Here is a 23,490-nt window from a genome sequence, read left to right as displayed (position 1 = left end):
CTATAAAAAAGTGAAAGGGGGGGGGGGGGAAATGTGGTGACTCGTGCCACGACATACCAGCAATTTTATTTTGGGTGCTACTCCCTTAGTTTTAGAGATAATTGGATGAAATCTTTTGGGCTGGGTCAGTAATTACCCCAACTACTGGTATCTTTCAAAAAAAACGGCGGCGGGACCGCCGCTCCCGCCGCCCGCCGCCGTTTTCCGCCGCCACCAAATTTTTTTTGCATTTCTCGCCGAATTAGGCAATTTGGAATCATTTGAGACCATGTTATTTTTTTCAAAAAATTTTCCCCTTACAAGCAACCCTGTCATTTTTTTCAAATTCTCGTATATCAAGGTATATCTTAAATACAGTACTTCTCCTGTGATTTTGAAGATATTGAAACAAAATCTTTTTAGGTTGGTAAGTAAAAAATATTTAAATTAAGAAAACGGCTGCGGGACCGGCGGGACCGCCGCTTCCGCCGTTTTCCGCCGCCAAGAAAAAATTTTTTTTTTTTGCATTTCTCGCCGAATTAGGCAATTTGGAATCATCATTTGAGACCATATTATTTTTTTCAAAAATTTTTCCCCTTACAAGCAACCCTGCGGGGGGACTTAGTCATTTTTTTCAAATTCTCGTATATCAAGGTATATCTTAAATTCAGTACTTCTCCTGTGCTTTTGAAGATAATGGAACTAAATCTTTTTTGATGGGTCAGTAATAAATATTTGAATAAAAAACGGCGGCGGTACCACTGCTCCCGCAGTTTTCCGCCGCCAATTTTTTTTTTTTGCATTTCCCTCCGCTGTTGTCCGCAGCTGTGCCTCTGCCATTAGTTACTGACCTACCTAAAAATATTTTGTTTCAATATCTTTTAAATCACAGGAGTACCTACCACTGAATTTAAGATATACCTTAATGTACAAAAATTGTACATTTTTTGTAAGGGGAAAAATTTTTGAAAAAAATAACATGGTCTCAAATGATTCCAAATTGCCTAATTCGGCGAGAAATGCAAAAAAAAATTTTGATGGCAGCGGAAAACGGCGGCGGACGGCGGGAGCGGCGGTCCTGCCGCCGTTTTCTTAACCCTTACAGATCGGGGGGGGGGGCTCAAAGAGCCCCCCCCTCTAGTTTTTTCAATCTCATTTTTTTTGTAGGTAAGATGGAGTGCTGTGACTTCATGACTTTTTAAGTTTAGTAATTATACGTCGGCTAGAGTTGATTTTATTAGGATATCTGGTCTGTGTCGGTCGTGGTGTCCGGTCAAAGTCGGTTGGGTAGCACCAAAATTAGAAAAAAAAATTAAATAAATCTTAATTTCTACATTATGACTTTTGTGTATAAGGAGAAACTTAAAATTTTTTTGGTGAATACTTAGATATCAATGACCTTCTGAGAAAAGTTGTGTTATGACCGTTTGACCGCTCCCTGACCGACTTTATGACAGATTTTTGTCCGGCTTTTCTACAGACATATATCATTAATATCGTGGCTTCTATTACAGCTAGAGACCTATAAATTTTTTCGGTAAATCCTTGAGCAACATCAAACAGATAAAAATATTAATTGGCACCGCCAACCGCCGTTTTACCGCCGAAAATGGCGGTTTCCGTTATTTGCCGTTTTTCGGCGATGATCAGAAAAAGTAATTTTTTTGTTATGAAAAATAAAAGTTCGTCCTAAAATTTGGTCATCCTAGCTGCAAAATTGGCCGCTCTACAGCTGTTTTAAAATTTAGCGGCTGGCCGCTAAAAAGCGGCTAAGGAGCGGCCTGGCCGCTATGACTAGAAAAAGTAATTTTCTCTAAAAATACACATGAACCACCAGAAAAAAATTTTACGTCTTTATCTGTAACAGGAGCCGAGATAGAGGGGGGGGCTTTTTGAGCCCCCCCCCCCCGATCTATTAAGGTGGGAATTGGGGCCCGAGCTGTAAGGGTTAATTCAAATATTTTTTACTCTTAACCTAAAAAGATTTTGTTTCAATATCTTCAAAATCACAAGAGAAGTACTGTATTTAAGATATACCTTGATATACGAGAATTTGAAAAAAATGACTAAGGGGAAAAATTTTTGAAAAAAATAAAATGGTCTCAAATGATTCCAAATTGCCTAATTCGGCGAGAAATGCAAAAAGAAATTTTTTTTCTTGGCGGCGGAAAACGGCGGCGGACGGCGGAAGCGGCGGTCCCGCCGCCGTTTTCTTAATTCAAATATTTTTTACTTACCAACCTAAAAAGATTTTGTTTCAATATCTTCAAAATCACAGGAGAAGTACTGTATTTAAGATATACCTTGATATACGAGAATTGCTTGTAAGGGGAAATTTTTTTAAAAAAAATAACATGGTCTCAAATGATTCCAAATTGCCTAATTCGGCGAGAAATGCAAAAAAAAAATTTTTTGGTGGCGGCGGAAAACTTCGGCGGGCGGCGGGAGCAGCGGTCCCGCCGCCGTTTTTTTTGAAAGATACCAGTAGTTGGGGTAATTACTGACCCAGCCCAAAAGATTTCATCTAATTATCTCTAAAACTAAGGGAGTAGCACCCAAAATAAAATTGCTGGTATGTCGTGGCACGAGTCACCACATTTCCCCCCCCCCCCTTTCTCGTACTTTGGAAAAATTAGGTATTTTTTTGTAGAAAAATTGTCCTACCTTTTTTTGTGCATGCTCTTTATTACATTTAGCAACTTTAACCTTTAGGGCATGCAGTAATTAAATCAATATGTCATAGGTTTTTGGAAGCTTGAAAATCGACCACCGACTTCGCCTTGAGGCGGCGCGGAGTCGGCCAATTTTTTAGGTCTAATTTGAAAAACTTTCCAAAATCCTAGGATAAGGTCCACTAAGGACCTATTAGGATTTTCATTTAAGAATAATAATTTTTTACCCTCTTTTTTTTCAAAAAAACGAAAAAAACACCATTGCTGGATCTTAAAATCATTTTAGTGGTGAGCCATATCGGGGTGCGCCGAATTTCAGTTAATCATAGCACGGCATTTCATAAAATTCTGTGCTCTCATTGGTGGAAAGTTGGCTCACCCCGATCTTGCTCACCACTAAAATGATTTAAAGATCCAGCTCAGACTTCATTTCCCCCTTACCCTAATGATTCCTTTATTGAGTTTAGAATTGGGGTTCCCCAAGGTAACAAATTAGGTTCTCTGATGTTTCCTTTATTTCAGAGTCCCAACTGGCCCCTGACAAAATTGCCATGATGAAGATTGACTGTGAAGTTATACACACTCAGCTTATTCAAGTTAAAGAGGTGAACACCAAAATTTATTCATTACCATTGGCTACGCCCTCATAAGCCTCAAGGTTCACTTTAGATAGTATGAAAATTATTTCTGGGGTTGCTTTGTTTTGTCAGGGGTGTTTTATTTTGGGGAGGGTTGAAGAAAACCCTGAAAAAGTTAAGAACCTTCCTTCGACCTTTAAAAAACTTAAATATACATTATACATGTTAACCATATCAGCTATGCACTTTTCTATTGATAATTATATTTATTTATTCCCTGAAGATTCCTTAGTTTAAGTATACTATTTCAGGACTCTATACCATCCCACCTTGTGGCGAATATGAAAACAAACACAACAACCAATCACAGCTCAAGAAATACAGTCACCCCAACAACCAATCACAGCACAGCAACAAATGTTGGTACAAAACCTCCCCACCAAAGTAAGTTAACTGATGTGCCAAAAAATGCATAGGTAATTTGTTTAACACTATGAAAAAAAAATTTTCTGATAAAAAACTCCCCCATGTCAATGAAGAAAATGAGATATTGATTATTAATTTCTGTCAATGGTAAGTGGGTGAGATTAAGTAATATTTTTGTTCCATTAAAAAAAATCTCCACCCTGAAGAGATAGGTAGGCTTTGCCACTAAATTTTATTTACTTATTGCAGGACAAAGGTACACCAACAGCTCACAAGAGGCCGCCACCAGCGAAGACGACATCCAATATTTGAAAAGAAATGGCGCCAAAAAATTAAGGCGGGAAAATCCGGTAGAAACGGCTGAAAATAAAAATGGCGGCTAAATTGTTCATAATTCCTTTATTTTTGTATGATGTTTAAAAAATGTATATTAGGGTTGGCAATCAGAATCCGCCCAATTTTTGGACCCTGAATCCGAATCAGCAATTAAAATTTTAGATTCTTATTGTTAAGTTTTATGACATTTAAAATGTGACAGAAAAAAATAAAATAAGTTAGGTATTGAGATAAAATGGTGTGTAGTATTCAAAGTTTTATTTTCACAGTAGCTTTTAATGTTTGCGTTAGGTTAGGTTAAGTAAGGTTTAGAAAATGGCCGCTGTAGGTGCTAGAATTTTTTCATATCCAAAAAGACCTTTTAAAATATTGGTAGAATCCACCATCCGAAAACCCGCAATCCACAAAAAAAATCAAGAATCCGCAATCCACGCTTTAATTTAATCCGCTATTTTTTTGGGCGGATTTTTCTAAAAATCCGAATCTGACCCAATAATTGGACAGATTGCCAACCCTAATATTTACACTACCTAATGTATTCTAAGAATTAAAGGGAAAAGTAGGTTGCGGGTAAAATCCGTAAAGGTGTGTGTTTTAAGGCTTAAAAATAGTATTAGAACGATAATATTCACTAAATATGTGTATTTCTTATTGAAAAGAACTACCTATAGACAAAAAAAAATTTTAAGTTAACATTTTTATCGTTCTTCTACTGTTTTTCACTTTAAACTCACAACCTTTACGGATTTAACCCGCAACCTACTTTTCCCTTTATAATATAGGCTTGGCGGTTGGACTGCTATTATTCTGTAACTATTGTAAAAAATACCTAATGTATTTTTTATGGCATTTAATCTAATTGGGGCATTTTTTTAATACTTTGGTCCCGGTTTTTGAAATATACAGTAAGTGGGGAGGGGGGGGGGGAGTTTTGACACTTTTGCGTAAACAGTGATTATAGGCTTTGTCTTAAGATTATTAGGGGGAAAAGTTTTCTTTTGGGATGTAGTTTACCCCCCCCCCCCTCCCCCACCTTATAAATCAATGGAAGATCAATAGTTAATTTTCCACCCTTTTTTCTGTGTTTATTTGTAGTCCAAAATTAAAGGGGTGTATCTTCTGCATAATTGACCCTGCTAAAGGGGGGGGGAGGTTAAAAATATGTGGTTGGGGGGAAAAATGTAAAAAAAAATTCATTTTCCCCCCTCCTTGGTGGAAAAAAAACTTAGGGGAAGGGGAAATTTGTGGCAGGGGAAAAAATGTATCTTGTGTAGAATATACACCCCTGCCAAATTATTACAAGAGCTTTTCAACAATTTTGTATCATAAAAAAATTTTGGGGAAGGGTTTCTACCCCCCCCCCCCTCATAATTTGTATATTATTGCTATATCTACATTTATTATAAAATTTTCTGTTATTACTTATTAATTGTTGTGATCATTATATGTTTTGTTAAAAGATTTTATGTATTTTTTTGTTGGTAAATATGTACAATAATTCTATAATTTAGGGAGGGGGAGGGGGCGATGGGCTGTTTATTACACTAGTCCCCAAAGTTTTGTAATAATGTTTATATTATTCGTTAGCTCAACAACTTTTTAGGCTTTTTTAAAAGTATGATTGGTTGGTTCATTAAGTTAGTTGAGTGTCCTAAAGTTTCAATCACTAATAATAATCTACAAAAGGGGTAATTTAGTGTATTATCATTGGGGATTTACATCAATTTATCGGCCATTGTTTAGATCCTTAAAGATTTTACTAAAATCAACTTTATTGTACAATTTACCATTTTTTTGTGTGAATTTATTTGTATTAATTATTATGTATTATTTCAATTAAAAACAGTTTTTGTGTGCTCATTGTAGTATATTTTTTTTATAGCGAAGCTTTTCTATAATTTTTGTAGGTCCGTCCGTCCGTACGTCCGACCAAGATAAATAGCTTTTATTCGTTAATTTAGGCATGTTAGAATTGTCCTATCGATTTCAAACTTTGCATGGTGATTCTTGTAGTAGTTAGGTACGATTTAGAAAGCGTAGTAACTCTATGATAGTTACCAGAATGTCTGTACGTCCATTTTAAACATGTTGATTTTTTTACTTTTTTAATAACAATTTTTATGTGATAAAATCATCAGATTGATCTGATGTTTTGACTCCTGATTCCTATTACAATAAGGTACAATATTATGAGCGAAGCATCTCTATTATCAAGTATTAAAATGTCAGTATGTCCTTAAACAGAATTCTGTATTTAAGAAATTTTGCAACAAATATACGTATAATTTTGTCAAACCTTTTATTTTCATATTTTGTATAATATTCAGTTCTGACACTCAACAAAAGTTAATGTTCGTCTGTCATATCGTTTCTGAGCTTCGCTTTTATGGATGTTGTCATGATTGTATAATTTATTTCCGTAAGAAACGTTTTTGGGGAAACGTGATTTTCTCAGTTCCTATTATAGATAGACTGCTGAAACTTTTTGTCAACATTCCCATAATTAAGGAGCTTAATTAATTTACTATAAAACATCAATAACAGTCGGACTGATCTGAAACAGCTTTTAAGCTGCTTTTTTTGAAACCTTATTTTCTCGGCTCCTGTAAATTTTAGAAGGCGGAAACTTCTTGTCAATATACCCATCAATATAGAGCTTAATTTTTATACTAAAGTAACAGGATGTCTGTGTGTATGGTTGTACCAAAGGATCTCCCTAACCGCTAAACCAATTGGGTTTTCCTTAGCAGGGTAGCTTCTCATAGGTCCCGGGAAGGTTTATAACTATTTTCTTGTGGGGTGGGAAATCCCCAACCCACCCAAAAAAAATATTTCCAGCCCCCAAACATTTTTTAAAACTCTTTTTTTAAATCTAAAATAAGAAATTTGATTCCACCCCCCCCCCCCCCCTCAAGTGCCCCTAGAGGCCTCTAGGGGGCGTAGCCGCTAGTTAAGAATAAACATCTATAGCAGTCGGACTGCTTATAAGCATAGTGTCACCAGAACTAATAAAAAACTTTCTGGGGCAGCAAAACTCACTCATTTCTTACTTGTTACTGTTTCAAATATCTTGCTGGACTAATTATATTTTTTTTTCATATTAATATATTTATATAAGAATTAAATTCTGTAGCTAATGTATAAGTGTAAAGATACTTTTAACCTTTTAACATATTTATAATAAAAACAAGGATGACAACATCCATAACAGCGAAGCTCTTAAATGAAAGGACATTAACACATGTAGAGTGTCCTATATAACTGAATAAGAAGAATGCATTCGTCTTTACAAAATAGTAAGTAAATTTGTTGCAAAATTGCTTTACTACATTATACTGTTAAAGGACATACTGACATTTTTAGGATTGATTATAGAGATGCTTAGCCTATGACATTGTACCTTGTTGTAATATTAATCAGTATTCCAAAAATCAGATAATTTTAACAATTAAAAATTTGTTGTTAAAAAAGTTTTTAAAAAACATGTTTAAAACGTACTTACGGACATTCTCGTAACGATTAAAGAGTTGCTACGCTGTTCAATTCGGACCTAACTACTACAGGAATCACCATGCAAAGTTTGACATCGATAGGACAATTCTAACCTGCCTAAATTAACGAATAAAGCTTCCGTTCATGACGCTTTTAAAAAACAAGGATGACATCCATAAAAGCAAAGCTCTGAAATGAAGGAAATTTATACATTTAGAGTGTCCGAACTGAATAAGAAGAATGCATTTGTCAATACAAAATAGTAAGTAAATTTGTTGCAAAATTGCTTGAATACATTATACTGTTAAAGGACATTTTTAGGTAGATTATAGAGATGCTTTGCTTATATAGAAACTAGTTTGTCTTAAATGGACGTAGGGACATTCTGGTAACGATTATAGAGTTGCTACGCTTTTCAATTCGGACCTAACTACTACAGGAATCACCATGCAAAGTTTGAAATTGATAGGACTATTATAACTTGCCTAAATTAACGAATAAAGCTATACGTTCATGACGCTTTTAAAAACAAGGATGACAACATCCATAAAAGCAAAAGTCTGAAATGAAAGGAAATTAACACATGTAGTGTCCGAAGTGAATAAGGACATACTGACATTTTTAGGATTGATTATAGAGATGCTTAGCTTATAACATTGTACCTTGTTGTAATAGGAATCAGTATTCAAAAAATCAGATGAAATGGATAATTTTAACATACATACAAGAATTTGTTGTAAAAAATGTAAACAAAATTTGCTTGTCTCAAAATGATGTACCGACTTTCCCGTAATGATTATAGAGTTGCTACGCTTTCTAAGTCGTACCTAACTGTTATAGTAATCAGCATGCAAAGTTTGAAATTGATAGGACAATTCTAACATGTTTAAATTAACAAAAAGATCTAACCGTTTTGGACGGACGTAATTATAGAATTATATGTCTTGCTGTTGGTAGTTGGATATGGCAGTTGCGCGGCTGGGCTGTAGTTCCTTCTTAGCTGAACATAATAATTCAGGTGGCTCATTTTTAAATATAATTACAGCAGCTACCATTCTATTTTTCAAAATCAAACAAGCCAATGGCCGTTTATTTAATGTACATCCCCAATAATTATACACAAAATTACCATTTATACATATATTATAATAAGTGGTTGAAACGTTTTAACACTTAACTTAATGATTCAAACAATCAAAAGTCCCCAAAGTTATTAAGCCAACGAATAAGCAAACGTTATTATAAAACTTTGAGGACTAGTGTAATAAACAGCCCATTGCATTGTCCCCTCTCTCTCTGCTGAAATGAGAGAAAGTATACATACACATAATTTAGGAGTAGCTTTACTTATGGTAATTATTGACTAATATAAAAGTTTTATTAAAAAACTACTTTATTTCCCAAAAAAACATCCCATAATAAAAAATACATATTATATAGTATAAAATTATAATCATGATAATTATGTCAATAAAAAAAGACAAAGCCCAAATTTTGTTAAAATTGTGTCAAAAAAGATCTGTGTGACGTAATAAAACGAGAGAGATGAGAGGAGAGTTGGAAAGAAAACCCCTAAAAAAAAGATGGATAATCCCTCATTTTTATTACGTCACATGGATTTTTTTTTGACAAAATTTCAACACAATTTGGGCTTTGTCTAAAAAGCTAAGTTTGAAAGCTTTTAGATTTATAGTATTATGGATAGGCATTGGACATAAATCAAAAATTAAAAAATCATATTTTTTTGCTAAAATTATCTTTACATTTTATATGATACGATACATTGAAAAATTGTTTGAAAATAAAAAGTTTTTGTTAAAGGTATTTGCTAATAAAATGCATATATAAATACCAATATTTTGAAGAAGTTGTGCTTTAATAATTACTAGCGGCTACGCCCCTAGAGGCTTCTAGGGATACTTGAGTTGAATGGGATAACCCAATTTCTAATTTTAGATTTTAAAAGAAAAATTTATAAAATAAATTTTGGGGGGTCCCACACATCAATTCTAATTTTAGTAAAGGTTTCATTTTTTCTAGTGGCGATTTCATTTGGGAGGGTGGTGGTACCCTCCCCCAAAATAGTTATAAACCTTCCCGGGACCTATGAGAAGCTACTCTGTTAAGAAGAACCCGATAGGTTCAGTGGTTAGCAAGATCCTTCAATACAAACAAATAGACAACAAACATCCTTTTACTTTATCATAAGGATTTCAAAGTTTTGTAGGTAATTTCAGTTTTTCTCAGTAACAAAAAGCTTCTTTTTTCAACGGACATTAATCCTGAAAAATATTAAATAATTTTAAAGATTTTAGAAATTTATTTTGTTGTAGAGAATATTTATAGAGTTACTCGTTTATTTACCCAGGATAGAAAGTAAGGTAACACACAATAGACAACCAACTCTTTTATTGCCCGACCTTTGACTAGAAGTCCTAACTGTGCATGGTAATGGGTTGTGCCCGTTTTGGGCCAAGGCATTCCCCCTACTATAACTATTTATGTTGCGCACCTGACAGTTGGAATATTTTTTAATGTTTTTAGTTTAAATATTAAAAAACAAGGATATGAGTTGAAACAACATTGTAAGTAAACTTTTTGCCAAACTGTATAACTACAAGATATTATCTTAGGACTTTATTATATATAGATGCCTCCCTTATAACATTAAACTTTGATGTAATAGGAATCATTATTCCATAAATCAGATAATAGAATTATTTTAACACAAAAAAAATGTTTTAAAAAGGATAAAAATCAATATGTTTAATATGGACGTACGGAACTTCTGGTAACAATTATAGAGTTGCTACGATTCATTAATCCTACCTATCTGTTGAAGGAATCAAAATGCAAAGTTTGAAAAAAATAGGACAATTCTAACATGTATAAATTAACGAAAAGAGCTATTTTATTAGATTTAATTTGACCTACCTTAAAGATTGAATTATCATAGTGTTGTCAACATTGAAATATCTAGTGATGATCATTTTCTTCTTCATCCTAAATTAGAAAAATAAATTATAATAGTTATTTATTATATACATTATGTATTACAGACAACTTTCTCTGGATATTTAAATTAATTTTGTTAGCCCTGAAGGGCCGAAGGCTATGGCTGAAAATCAGTTCTAATCCAGTGAATATCAATATTTAACGCATTCTAGACAGCTTTCTGCAGATATTATAAGTAAGAATAATAAATAATATTAAAAGAAGTTTTGTTAGTCCTAAGGGGCCGAAGACTATACATGATTTTTCAGCATGACTGAAAACTTGGCTTAGTAGCGAATATCAATCAGTTTCCAAGCCATACTGAAATAGTAGTTTATTGCATTGTATTATAGACAGCAAGGGTTCGAAGGTCCGGGCTAACAAAACTGGTTTTGATTTTATAATTTTTATTTTCAAATTTTTGAAAAATTGTCTGTAATACAATGATATCCTTAAAATTAAATTTAAATAAAAAAAATTTAGGTCTTTTTTATAATCCATTGTCTTAGGAATCTTAAACATGAAAATCAACTTATTGCGTTATAACAGGGATCTAAAGAGATAAGACAATGGCCGAAAAATTGATGTACATCTTCAAAATTACACCTTCTGTAGATTACATTTAGTGGATGTGTGGTATGCGGCAGCTCTGGACCATGCAGAAACCAAGACATTATAGTGATGCTACGCACCTAGCTAAATCCTGTTGTTCTACAATTATAAAGCCACCTGAAAATATGTCAGATAACGGTACTGGTTTCATCCCTCAGTTGTCCTGCAAATGGAGGGAGGGGGTGTTACCCCTCCCTCTCCCATCTTAAGCACCGGAACCTTCCCCTTCAACCACCAAGTTATCAGCACCACCTCAACCCTGAGGATAAAGGATCTAAACCTGCCCTCACCTGATAGGATCACCCCCACACAGACTGTTGTTGTCACAAGTAATCATCAAACCTTCCCTCTTTAGTACCCAGACCTACCACTCAACCCCTCTATGCTTATCTACCTATTGTGCTGCTCCATGGGCTATCCTGCCTGCCCCAGACAGGGATAGCCATCTACCTAACCATTGCAATTACCTATGTTTTACTGTATGATTTATCTTTAACTATCTTTATTCCTAATCCATATGTATTTATATTATGGTTAACTGTATTCTTAATTCCCCCCACCCTTTCCAGGGATGGGGACTCATGATTGCCCAAACTGACTATTGTATATGTATTACAATGCTTTTATGTTAGGATTATTTATTCCTATCCATTGTAGTTAATGTTTGTTGTATATAGCTTTAGTATATCTTAACCCTTCAATAAAGTGACAACTGAAAATAGATGTTGATCATTATCTAGTGAAAGCTAGAGAAGCGTAGCTTCTCTATAGTAAGGTGTCCACGTCTGTCACACTGCCGTAATCTAATCGAACTCCGGTGTCTGCCATTTATCCTCGGCGGATACCACAACTTTGGTGACAGCTGTGTGAGATTACGGCGAACCACAAGTGTAGAGCAGACGCGCATCTGAGGCTAAGGTACTCCCAGCAGTGAATCTGGCAAAACTGACGCAAGCAACCTGAATTACCCACCCTGGACAGCAAAGTTTAACTCTGCATCCGGCAGTTGTGGAAGCGAGACAGCGAAATTTGATGAATAACCGCGAGCAGCGCTGATATCTAACGGAGAATTGAGCGCCAAAAGGGCTGAAACAGGCCTGCGGACCGGCTGAAACAAGCCAAATAAGTGTAAACGGCTGAAAATAGGCCAATTTTACTGCAAGAGATAGCAGGATCCGAACCAGTGGCGCTAGCAGGACGGGACATTCCCTGCCGCCATCAGCTGGATTTGGATAAGCGGCGCTAGCAGGACGGGAAATTCCCTGCCGCCGATAGGCTGAAACACGCCACATAGCTGCAAGCGGCGCTAGCAGGACGGGACATTCCCTGCCGCCGATAGGCTGAAACATGCCACATAGCTGCAAGCTGTGAGCTAACATACGATTGTAGTGCACCAGAACAGAGAAAAACTACGTCAACCCCGAGTATCCTGAGAGGCTACAATGCAGCCACCCATCTAGAAAACAGATATTATATCACATTTTCAGGGATTACCACCCTAGTGTGATGGCCAAACAATAGATTTATGAGCAAAGCTTGGCAAACAAATTGTTGTGTTGTGATAAATCTAAGAATAGAACAGGCTTGGATTATTGTGTATTGTGATAACAGCTAAAAATAGAACAGAGTTGGTAAACAAATCTGTTATGCAATTGTGATAAGGACAGAAATAGAAGCTAGATGTAACATAATAAAGACCCTGATATACAATCAAAACAATCTCAAGCCCACATCACAACAACAACAATACACCCCTTATTCCAAGGGAAGGGGAGGGGCCCCTCTCCATTGAAGGCAAATACAATCAGGGTGATATAATAGATAAACCTAGGATTAAGAAGAAAAGGCCCTATTACACCAGCACACAGTTACCCCCCTCCCTCACAGGGGGAACGGACGGAGTTACCCCCGTCCCCTCACGCGCTTCCCCCTTCCTACCCACACTAGACTAAGTCCGTCTGTAGTGTGGGGCTAGCGATCGGACACACAGAGCGTTATTCACGGATAGCGCAACAGAGTGCGGAAAATATCATAAATCCAACGGACGAAGCGGACAAATGAGAGAGCGAGTTGAGGGGTGAGAGCGCGTTTTCCCCGTGTGCGCGGATTTGACGGCGCGGACGCGCGTTACAAGGACAGGAGATTCCACGCACACACACACACACACACACCCACACAGGAGAGGGGCCATTCTATAGCATACATCATAGATATTTTTTTAGGAGAAAAACTTGCAAGCTCCTCCCTCCCTGTCTACAGTGTGATAAGGAAAACTAAACCAGTTCCTTAAACCCGCTCAGACCCTCAACATCTTCCTAGCCTGCCAACCCTACTTCAAAGCTGAATGGTTAGTGAAGCAAATATATGTATATATAAATACCCAAGTGATAAATAAGGTTGTTTTTTTTGTACCATGGGTACAAGTAAGTGAATACTAACCTCACCAAACAACACTGGAAACTGATATGGTAACTGAACGAAAGTACGCCCACCCTGTGGACATAGCCTGACTTGCTGCCCCACACTGGGCAGTGGTGGTGCGTACCTGGACCATCGACCTTCATAGTTGTAAACTATATACAGAGGAAGCGTGATTTTTTTGGAGCAAGGAGGAAAAGCTAGCTAGCTCTGGGGATATTCCTATACACGTATATATATATATATGGGCGTGTAGCCATGTATATATATAGATAGCCTACCTATCCATATATCTACTAGCGGATACGCTCCTAGAGACATCTGGGGATACCTAACATATTCCCTGTTACCTTTAAGCTAAGATCCGCTGGTTACCACAGAAATCAAGAGCTATACTGGAAAGGAGAACAACTCAGGCTCAACAGTTAAACAAGACGCTGGCACAAACAGACCAACCCCCTGCTACTTATCATGGGGGCGCGCCAGCCACAGAAACTCTTGAGCCAGGAGGACCGAGCCTACGGCTACGTGGACTACCACCCTAATTACACAGCTATAGTATTCATACTAGGGGTGAGCCGGCTCGAACCTCCTTGCGGTGCGGCTACTCTACTCTGCTCCTATATCTACAAGATACTGCTCCTGTTATTACTTTGGCCTACTGTGTTGAGTACAGTGAACATCAAACACATGCCAGGTCACAGACCCCTGGTCCCTGAGATGCCCTTGTCTGGAAGGATGACTGAATGTCCGCTGCACAGCTCCTGTTCAGTTGGTGCTCAACGTACAAGAAATAGCAATACTGGACTGGGGATTGCTGAACCTGTAGGTGTCCCCCTGGGGGTGTTGAACGATGCAACTGAGCCTAATGAGAAGGTGACAAGCTTCAGAAACTTAGTGGCCAGCCCCAAGATGGACACTATTACCAGAACTGAGACTCCAAAGGGGCCCAGCCCTAGGGCCAGTACCACCTGTTTCTGGGGTGGAAAGGTCCTCCCTGGCACTGGCCTCCCCAATCTGGAGGATGGGGAGCTGTCCCAGGGGAATAGGCCCTTCACCCAGATGCCCGACGCGTACCTGGGGGTGGGGGAGCCGCCACCCAAGCCTCCCTGGGAGCCCCCAGGCATGGAACGACTGGGGACCGGCCTAAGGATGGGGACTGGTGACCTGCCGCAGTGGAAGACTTTACCCAGCACGGAGGGAGCAGGGTTGACCCGCAGCAGTGAGGCTGTCCCCCCACACTCCAAGACCAGATGCCGCTACTTTGTTGAACCACTGCACATGTCCCAGCCAAGTTCCTCCATGCTGCTGAAGATGGAGGCCCACCAGGATGCAGAGCTCAAACTAGGGGAGTCAATAAGAAGGCCACCACCTGCCAAAACCAGAACCACCGCAGGGGCTCCCCACCAGCAGCTGACGGAGCCTGGCAGGGACACAATACCAGCTGGCAACTCTGGCCCAACTCAGGTGGCTACCAACAGTCTGCTGACAGTCCGGAATACAGTCCAGGCTACCATCAGTATGGCATCTTCTGGGCCTTGCTGGTCCACCAGTGGGTACCTGTCCACACACTGGCCACAGGTACCCCCCAGAGCTCATAGCCCCCTTTCCGACTGGCACCATCAACGGCCTTTGCTACCAACTACCTGGCATACCCAGAGGGAGGATCCCTCATGTGGAGAAGCACCTGCAGAAGCTAAGGCCGAGGCTGGCCTCGCCACCCAGGGGAGGAGAGCCGCTGTTGGATGGAAGGAACCTGTGTGTATGGGGAGGAGGCTGAATGTAACCAAGGGGCCACCACAAGCAGCCCAGCACCGCCTGACCCCTAGTAGGGGAGACCCTGTTTGTCAGCTGGTGCCCCAACTGGAGGAGGAGAGACCTGGCAGGTTGATACACCCTGGGGAAGCCGGCCTGATGGGACCCAGCTGGACGAAGGGGCGCTGCCGCTTCAACGGCCACACAGCCGCCAAGTGTAGAACCGGTTGGGACCAAGCAATGAAGAAACACCAGGCCGCCCAACAACCTGCATGCAACCAGTCTGCCACCCAGGTCCACCTGGAGGGAGATGCCCAGCCGTCACCCCAATTAGCTGCCGCCGCTGGGGCCGCGGCTACCCAGGAGTCTGTGTCTCAGATTGGGACCATAGTGGCCAGGATCAACGTGCTGGGAGGAGCGGCTGAACCCAACCGGGTTGGCCTGGACCTCAGCCTCAATCACAGGGGACCGGTGTCCGTAACCCCTGTCGCCCCCAGCAAGAGCCGAGGGGCGCTACCCAGCGAGTCTGAGTCGATGTATGGGACGCCAACCGGCGTCGCCACCTGGAAGGAACGAGAGGTGCTTCCCTGCACCACCAAGCTGATGTCTGGGGCGACAACCGTCGCCGCCACCTGTGAAGACTGGGGGGTGCTATCCAGCGCCCCACGCTGGTGCCTGGGGCGACAACCGTCGCCGCCACCGAGAGACCTGGACCCCTGTGAAGACTGGGGGGTGCTATCCAGCGCCCCCACACTGGTGCCTGGGGCGACAACCGTCGCCGCCACCGAGATACCTGGACCCCGGAATGAGCCCGCAGCCCCAGAGGAAGGGGTGACACCCGTCACCCCCAGTCAGCCAGAGCCCCCAGCCAGCAGGGAGGGTCCAGCTGTCCCTCACCCTCAACTGCATCCCGCTGTCTACCTCCCTCAACCAAGCCAAGGTAATTGTATTGCACTGGTGTACCAGGAAGTTTGGGCTGGGCCAAACTTGCCTGCGCCCCCTGCATCTGCCCCAGGAGCCAGGATATCAGCCATTACCAGCCAAACTGAAGAAGCTTTGACCGCTGCCTGGGGAGTAACACCACTAGATGTGCCAAGTGCCGAGCCTACCCATAGAAGTAGAGGATCCCCAACAATTATGTCTACCCAAGATGGAGACAATGTGCCTGGACCCCTTCAGGCTAGGGGAGGAAATCCGGAGCCTTGTGCCTCCAGTCTACCAGCAGCAGTGGCCGTGGATGGGCCTGTCTCCCAGCCAACTAGAGCGGAGCCACCCTTGCAGATCCAAGACAGCCTCCGGCATAAAGGATGGACTGTTACCTTTCCCTACCCCGCAGGTCGGACTGCCATGCACCACCCTGCCAATGTCCAGAATGAGCCTGAAGGAGGCAACGCTCCTACAGTATGGCAACCACCACCTGCCCGCGTTGACAGAGACCCTGGAAGCCGAATGAACCTGACCAGCCCCGAGGGCGAAGAAACTGCGCCTGCATCCAGTAGCCAGCCTGCCAGCAGCAAGGTGACCAACACGATGGAGACCACCAGCCCAGTGGAGAAACCTGAAGAGGTGTATACCAGGCGGCTGTTGGTCCAAGCCCCCTCATGTGCTGTGCCACTCCTGGAGGTTGCCAGGGTGGCCTCAGAGGTACACATCCAACGGCCAGAATATCCAACAGGACCAGCTATTCCAGCAGATATAGCCGATTCCGTTAGACCTGGGGAGGGCTGGAGTCCACCACCATCCAGCAACTGGTATCCTGGCGGACCCATTCCACAAGGACAACAAACTGAAGGCCGCAACCACTGTCGGAAGTCTGGCGGTGCAGACAACCCCTCCAGCCTTCCGAGGGGAGAGTTGTGGTATGCGGCAGCTCTGGACCATGCAGAAACCAAGACATTATAGTGATGCTACGCACCTAGCTAAATCCTGTTGTTCTACAATTATAAAGCCACCTGAAAATATGTCAGATAACGGTACTGGTTTCATCCCTCAGTTGTCCTGCAAATGGAGGGAGGGGGTGTTACCCCTCCCTCTCCCATCTTAAGCACCGGAACCTTCCCCTTCAACCACCAAGTTATCAGCACCACCTCAACCCTGAGGATAAAGGATCTAAACCTGCCCTCACCTGATAGGATCACCCCCACACAGACTGTTGTTGTCACAAGTAATCATCAAACCTTCCCTCTTTAGTACCCAGACCTACCACTCAACCCCTCTATGCTTATCTACCTATTGTGCTGCTCCATGGGCTATCCTGCCTGCCCCAGACAGGGATAGCCATCTACCTAACCATTGCAATTACCTATGTTTTACTGTATGATTTATCTTTAACTATCTTTATTCCTAATCCATATGTATTTATATTATGGTTAACTGTATTCTTAATTCCCCCCACCCTTTCCAGGGATGGGGACTCATGATTGCCCAAACTGACTATTGTATATGTATTACAATGCTTTTATGTTAGGATTATTTATTCCTATCCATTGTAGTTAATGTTTGTTGTATATAGCTTTAGTATATCTTAACCCTTCAATAAAGTGACAACTGAAAATAGATGTTGATCATTATCTAGTGAAAGCTAGAGAAGCGTAGCTTCTCTATAGTAAGGTGTCCACGTCTGTCACACTGCCGTAATCTAATCGAACTCCGGTGTCTGCCATTTATCCTCGGCGGATACCACAGTTGCAACACTGAACAAAACAAACCTTCCAATCAAAATTCAATAAAAGTTCCCATATTTGTTAAGCCGACGAATAAGAAAATGTTATCATAAGACTTTGGAGACAGCCCAATGTCCTCTCCCTCCCTGAGTAGACATAGTAATTATTACAGTGTATAGCTGGAATTTCAGTACTATACCTAATTGTTACAGAAATACCCAGGAATACAGTTTAAAATTATATAATTAAAATTAAAATTATTGATTGCTTGTGATATTTTATTATAAATTTACTCAATTTATTTTGTATTATTATTTTTATTTTTTCATGAATATTTACAGATAAGGGGTGCTTTTACCTTGATAAACACTGATAACCCCCCCTCCCCCCCCCCACCCTCTCTATTAAATAAATCTAAATAGTATTTTGTTTGTTGATTACGCTAGGTGAGGCTGGTTTATTACTATTTTTTCATATGTTCATAGATATTCAAAGATAAGGGGTGAGTTTATACAATGTACTTTGTTGAGCACTTATAACACTCCCCCCCCCCCCTATCTTTTAATTGATTTTAAATTTTATGGGGGTAGTTTTTGTTTGTTTGTTTATTACTTTAGGTCAGGTTGGGAAGCCCCACAGGATTAGAAAAACTCAGTTAAGGTCCCATTAGACAGATTAGGCAAAGTAAAAAATCTTCATTATTTTCAATTTATTTTAAAACTGAGGGTTAGGGGGGGGGGATGGTTCAGTGCTCTACAATGACATTGTATGAAAGCACCAGGAAAGAATATAAACCTGTTTAGTGTTGGTAAAGAGAGGATCATTCTCATTCATATCTCCATCTCTCCCACTTGCAATCTGGATAATAAATAAATAACATTATATAATAGGAAGATAAAAATTTTATTGATCCAAACACCAAAGATATAGGGAAAATTTAATATGTAAAGATAGCCAAAAACCTGCTTACAAGCAGTCTGACCTCCATGGATGTTTTTTTTATTAATTGTGCTTCATTATAATGGGAATAATGACAAGAAGCTTCAGCCTTTTATCTCAAATAAGAGCTGAGAAAATCTTGTTTCTCCCACTTTATGACTAATGGAAAGACGGACAGACAGACATTTGGAATTATAGAGTAGGTTTGCTACTAGAAATTATTTTTTACCTGTTCAATATTCATTTTTTTGTGGTTGCTCTCATCAAGTTTGGGAATTTCTTCATGAACTTCTACAGTTACCTAAGATAGTATAAAAATAGCTTTATTTCAGGACAAAAGATTTATTGATTAATTTTCTTTTAAAAAAAACATAAGCTTTCTATCTTCAATAGAAGCCAAATAAATCTTATTTCCCTTGTTGAAACCCAATTTCATCTGAAACATTACATACTTAGCAGAGACCAAGTATGAAAATCAAATTTAGCAAATCTTTACAAAACTTAATTTTTAAAGTATGTAAGAGTAATTACTAATTGTGATAGCATCATGAAGATCATCATGGACAGAAAATATATAGAGGAGCATCGTTACTGAAAATATAACCAACCTGGTTGTTGCCTGCCAAAAGAGGTTCATTTTCATTCAAGCCACTCTCTGCTACAGTTTCATCCTGATAATAAATTCATTAATTATTCATCAGTTTATTAATCCTTGCAGAAAAGAAACAGGATGTAAGTCTGTCTGTGTGTAACAGAGGATCTTGTAAACATATATGCTACTCCTTTGTAATGAAGCTTCTTACAGGTCTACATATGTTTATCACTTTTTTTGGGGAAGAAAAACTATCAAAAATTATGCAATACATAATAGATTAGCTACTAGTATAAAAATTTATTTGATAATAAAGAATTAAATACATTCAGACCAACTTCTGATGTTAAACTGTAATATAACCTGCTCAATCTCAGATGCCTCTTGATGTTCCACTTCTGTTGATAAAATATCATGCTCTGATACAACCTGATACAAAATTGAAATACGATGAAATCAAATTAGTCTTTAGTGCTGGTTGAATACTTTTTTTTGAACATCATTATGCCATTTGATAGCTAGCAAGCTTGCTTTTGGTTACTAATCAAAAAAGTATTACAATTTTTATCCTTCCAACTTCAGCTTAAAATCTCACTACCCTGTTATGATAGACTTTCCTTTTTAAGTGAATATACATACTTTGTTGGGCCAAGATTGTATTAAAAAAAAACTTTAAAGTATGAATAGTGTCTGTTTCTGATCTTTAAAACAATTTGTTTGCAGACAAGCTTAATTAAAATAAACTCTTAAGTACTTCAACTAATCATTTCAAATACAAGACAAACAAGTTTAAATGATATTTATATATTATAATTACCTCAGAGATAATGACATTTCCTGGCTCCCTATTCCAAAACTCAGTCTCTTCAGTTTCTTTGCCATCTTCATCAAATGGATTCTCAATTCCTTAATGAAAAATATTTTCGTATTGTCAAACATAAATAGTTTTGATTCATGAGATTTAAAGCTATAATAACCAACAACAACTAAGAAATATAATCCCAAAGTAAGGATAAAAACATATTTTTTTCCAGTATTTGACATTCTATCTGTTATACAATAAAAAACAATGACTTAGGATCAAGAAGTAAAATGTTCATTTTAATGCCATACCTCTATAATCCTCTGTTGAAAAATTGCAAGGGAAACTCCATGAGATTTTCTGTATATGCTCTTTGCACAACCATCTTAAGAAAATAATGATAGTGAGTTTTGTAAACTAAATAGCAGGTTTTATTGGAGAAGAAGGAGATAACCACCATCTCATAAACCTAGGATTTAGAAATATTTGTATTACCCTAAGGGAAAGCACCTTCCACAAGTAATCATTTGCCTACTTCAGCTAAATCTTATTTTAGTTAGCAATGAGGGGAGTAAGAAGACGAGCATCTATATTACCTGGTGTGAAAGGTATATTTTCCTTCTTCTAGTCTCTGAACTCCCAAGATTGTGTTCAATATGTGGATGTATTTGAAGTATATCAACTTAATAAGTAAAGTGTTTAATATTAATAATTATGGGGATTGATTGCAAGACCCTATTTAATAATCATAAATGTGCCTGGTAGTAAGTTTTTATGGACCAAGGCATTTTCTATATTTCTCAGAAGAAGGTAAAACTTTCAATGTCTTTATTTGTGGTCTGCTTTGGACAATGATTTGAATATTCACCTTACCAATGATGATCAGTTTTGATCTAGTGATGTTGAGCAAGAGCTAGTCATTCCCGGCCGGTTAGGCATGAAAAGATTAAAAAATGGCAACAATCAAATGGCCTCTCAGGGCCTAAACATTCAAGAATTGTGTAACTAACTTATGTAATCTGGCAAACCACCACCCCATTGGCCAAAGAGGGGGGGGGGTTAATTTACCCCCCCCCCTCGATCTGTAAGGGTTAAAATAAAGGCTTTTTTGATTACCTCCGTAATTATACTGATTATCCATAGACAGTTAACTACAGCTACAATGATTCCAAAAGAGTGTTCTGATATGTTGGGGAAGAGATTGGGGAATATAAATGGTAGAATACACAGGATGTTGTTCTCAATAAAAACCACCAACAGAAACAAACATCTGCTGATAATATCAAACTTTGGGTAATGCAAATGTGTTCTAGAGTTGTATAGATTATTTAGAAGGAAAGTTGAAGATATGCAGCTAATGAACATCAATATTGGTCTCTTGGTTTTGTTATACAAAATTGAATATCCACTTATCACACTGTTTAGACAAGGAAGTGATTTCTTTATACATGTCTCCAGTATACTCTTGAGGCGCGCAATTCTTATTTTTTGCAGAACAAATTCAAAGCTTTCTTGTGATAGCACTTTGGCAGTTTTCTGTTTCTTTTTCTTAGCTCTGGTTTCAAACAGAGTTTTCATCAACATCAATAGAGTTGTGTGGGTCACGAGAAACAAACTGTATTTCAACAATCCACTTTGTTCCATTAGCATCAGAGTACAGAGGGAAAGCAGCCTTGCAATAACTTGACATAGAGCACCAGGCAATAAAACAAGCAAAGACTTCATTTTCCTGCTGAAATTCAGGCCTGGTTTCCGAAGTCTCAATAGTGAACAACCAGTAGAAATGGAAAGGACAGCAAATATAATCTTTCCACACTTGACTGCCAGGTCTCCAGGATCATAGTAATTGAAAGAGAGAATATTTCCCAGGCCTTTTAGTCCTTGGTAAAACAGTTCAGTCCATGATACACAGGCAAAGTATGGAACAAGTAACCATATCATGAGGAACAGCTGGAGACTATTTTCGACTGATAATTCAATGAACTTGACACCAAGCCATAGCTTGTTTGACTTACTTCTTCCTTCGCTGTACTTTATTGGGTTGTCAGATGTACCTTTTAAGGTTGTATATGTTCTTAACTGTTTTACTTTATTCATAAAATCATAAATTTCTTAACAAGAAAATATTATATGATTATTGAGCTGTTTTTGAATATTGTACACTATAGTACACATAAATATAATGCAAACAAAAATTTAGAAAATATAAACACTCAATACAATTGAAGTATTAAAATGGAAAAACACAGGAATATTATTAAATATATCCACCACTCAATACTTTTCAAGTATTTTTGATGTAATACAAACAAGAATTAAAGAACATATACACCACCTGTCAAGTATTCATGAGGTAATACAATCAAGAATGGCCAGAACAACTTTGTAAAATATCGGAAGACTTTGAGAAATATCAGCTTTCTTTTAAGTTCAGTAAGTTTGGGTTTGAGGTCATCATATTTCTTATTTTCTTCCTTGGTGGTTATATAGTTGCCATCTTTAAGTTTTTTAATTCTGTTGTACTCTTCTAAATCTTTGTTCACTTTATCTATCATTTGATCTACCCAGGTTGGATTACTTATGAATACTCCAATAATGTATGATATAAGATTGGATATAAGTATCACCTTCATGACATACCCTGCAATAGCATATTGACTAGTAATTGCATCATCTACTAAACAGGCTGTTTTGTTGTTCACTTTAATTTCATCCCATGTTTCATTTACATTTTTTGAGTTGTAATCCAACATTAAATTGAAATCTGACACCTAATTAAAACAAATTTTTCCAAAATGATTTTCTTACATTTCCTGGAGCTTACTTAAAAAAAAATATATATTTAGCCAAAAGTTTGTCCTTCTGTCTGAATATTTGTCCATCTTTGTTTCTGTCTAAAAAGTCTCTAGGTATATAAGATAGACATCTAAATTTTTGTTTTCTTTTTAAAAAAGAGCATACAGTATATAATTCACTTCATACACTATTGCTATTACTAACACAAGAATTTTTAAAAGAATATAATTTTTTCAGCTACTTTAGGTGGACAGATAACTTTTTTTTTGAGGATTATGTAGATCAATGAACCACTATTATATAATGGTCTATCAATCAAATTTCCATGGAAGAAATTATCTCTTCTAATTGTAAGAATAGAAAATTGAGATAATCTAGAGACATACTTTCTAAACCAGCCAATAGGAAAACAATGGAGGAACATTTTGGCACTATT

At 38.5% G+C, this 23,490-nt stretch overlaps 2 protein-coding genes across 5 annotated transcripts in view; one reads left to right on the top strand and one right to left on the bottom strand.

Moving 5' to 3' along the window:
• LOC145307466 (cyclic AMP-dependent transcription factor ATF-6 alpha-like) overlaps positions 1-5,849 on the top strand; it is a 46,707-nt gene extending 40,858 nt beyond the window's left edge. For 3 of the 4 annotated variants that reach the window (XM_080149908.1, XM_080149907.1, XM_080149906.1), the window contains 3 exons: positions 3,174-3,256; positions 3,541-3,673; positions 3,905-5,849. In XM_080149908.1, coding sequence (XP_080006034.1) covers positions 3,174-3,256; positions 3,541-3,673; positions 3,905-4,038 — 350 coding nt within the window. In that variant the 3' untranslated portion in view covers positions 4,039-5,849. The remainder of the gene's footprint in view (positions 1-3,173; positions 3,257-3,540; positions 3,674-3,904) is intronic. The other variant, XR_013875482.1, reaches the window with a different exon arrangement.
• Positions 5,850-9,471: 3,622 nt separating this feature from the next.
• On the bottom strand, positions 9,472-23,065 carry LOC145307194 (uncharacterized). Its single transcript, XM_080149560.1, has 11 exons — positions 22,594-23,065; positions 21,375-22,312; positions 20,855-20,940; positions 20,570-20,643; positions 20,274-20,362; positions 19,820-19,885; positions 19,473-19,535; positions 19,094-19,165; positions 18,721-18,783; positions 10,418-10,486; positions 9,472-9,765 (listed from the first exon to the last, which is right to left on the bottom strand). Exons 1-10 carry the CDS (start codon positions 23,009-23,011, stop codon positions 10,460-10,462), a joined length of 1,896 nt encoding a protein of 631 aa, XP_080005686.1. The 5' UTR covers positions 23,012-23,065; the 3' UTR covers positions 9,472-9,765; positions 10,418-10,459.
• Positions 23,066-23,490: the final 425 nt, after the last annotated feature.

This window comes from Acartia tonsa, chromosome 15, assembly GCF_053477335.1.
Source record: "Acartia tonsa isolate MP-2025a chromosome 15, ASM5347733v1, whole genome shotgun sequence".
Taxonomy (NCBI): domain Eukaryota; kingdom Metazoa; phylum Arthropoda; class Copepoda; order Calanoida; family Acartiidae; genus Acartia; species Acartia tonsa.
Note: the sequence above shows the minus strand (reverse complement) of the source record. Positions and strands in the feature narration are given on the sequence as shown.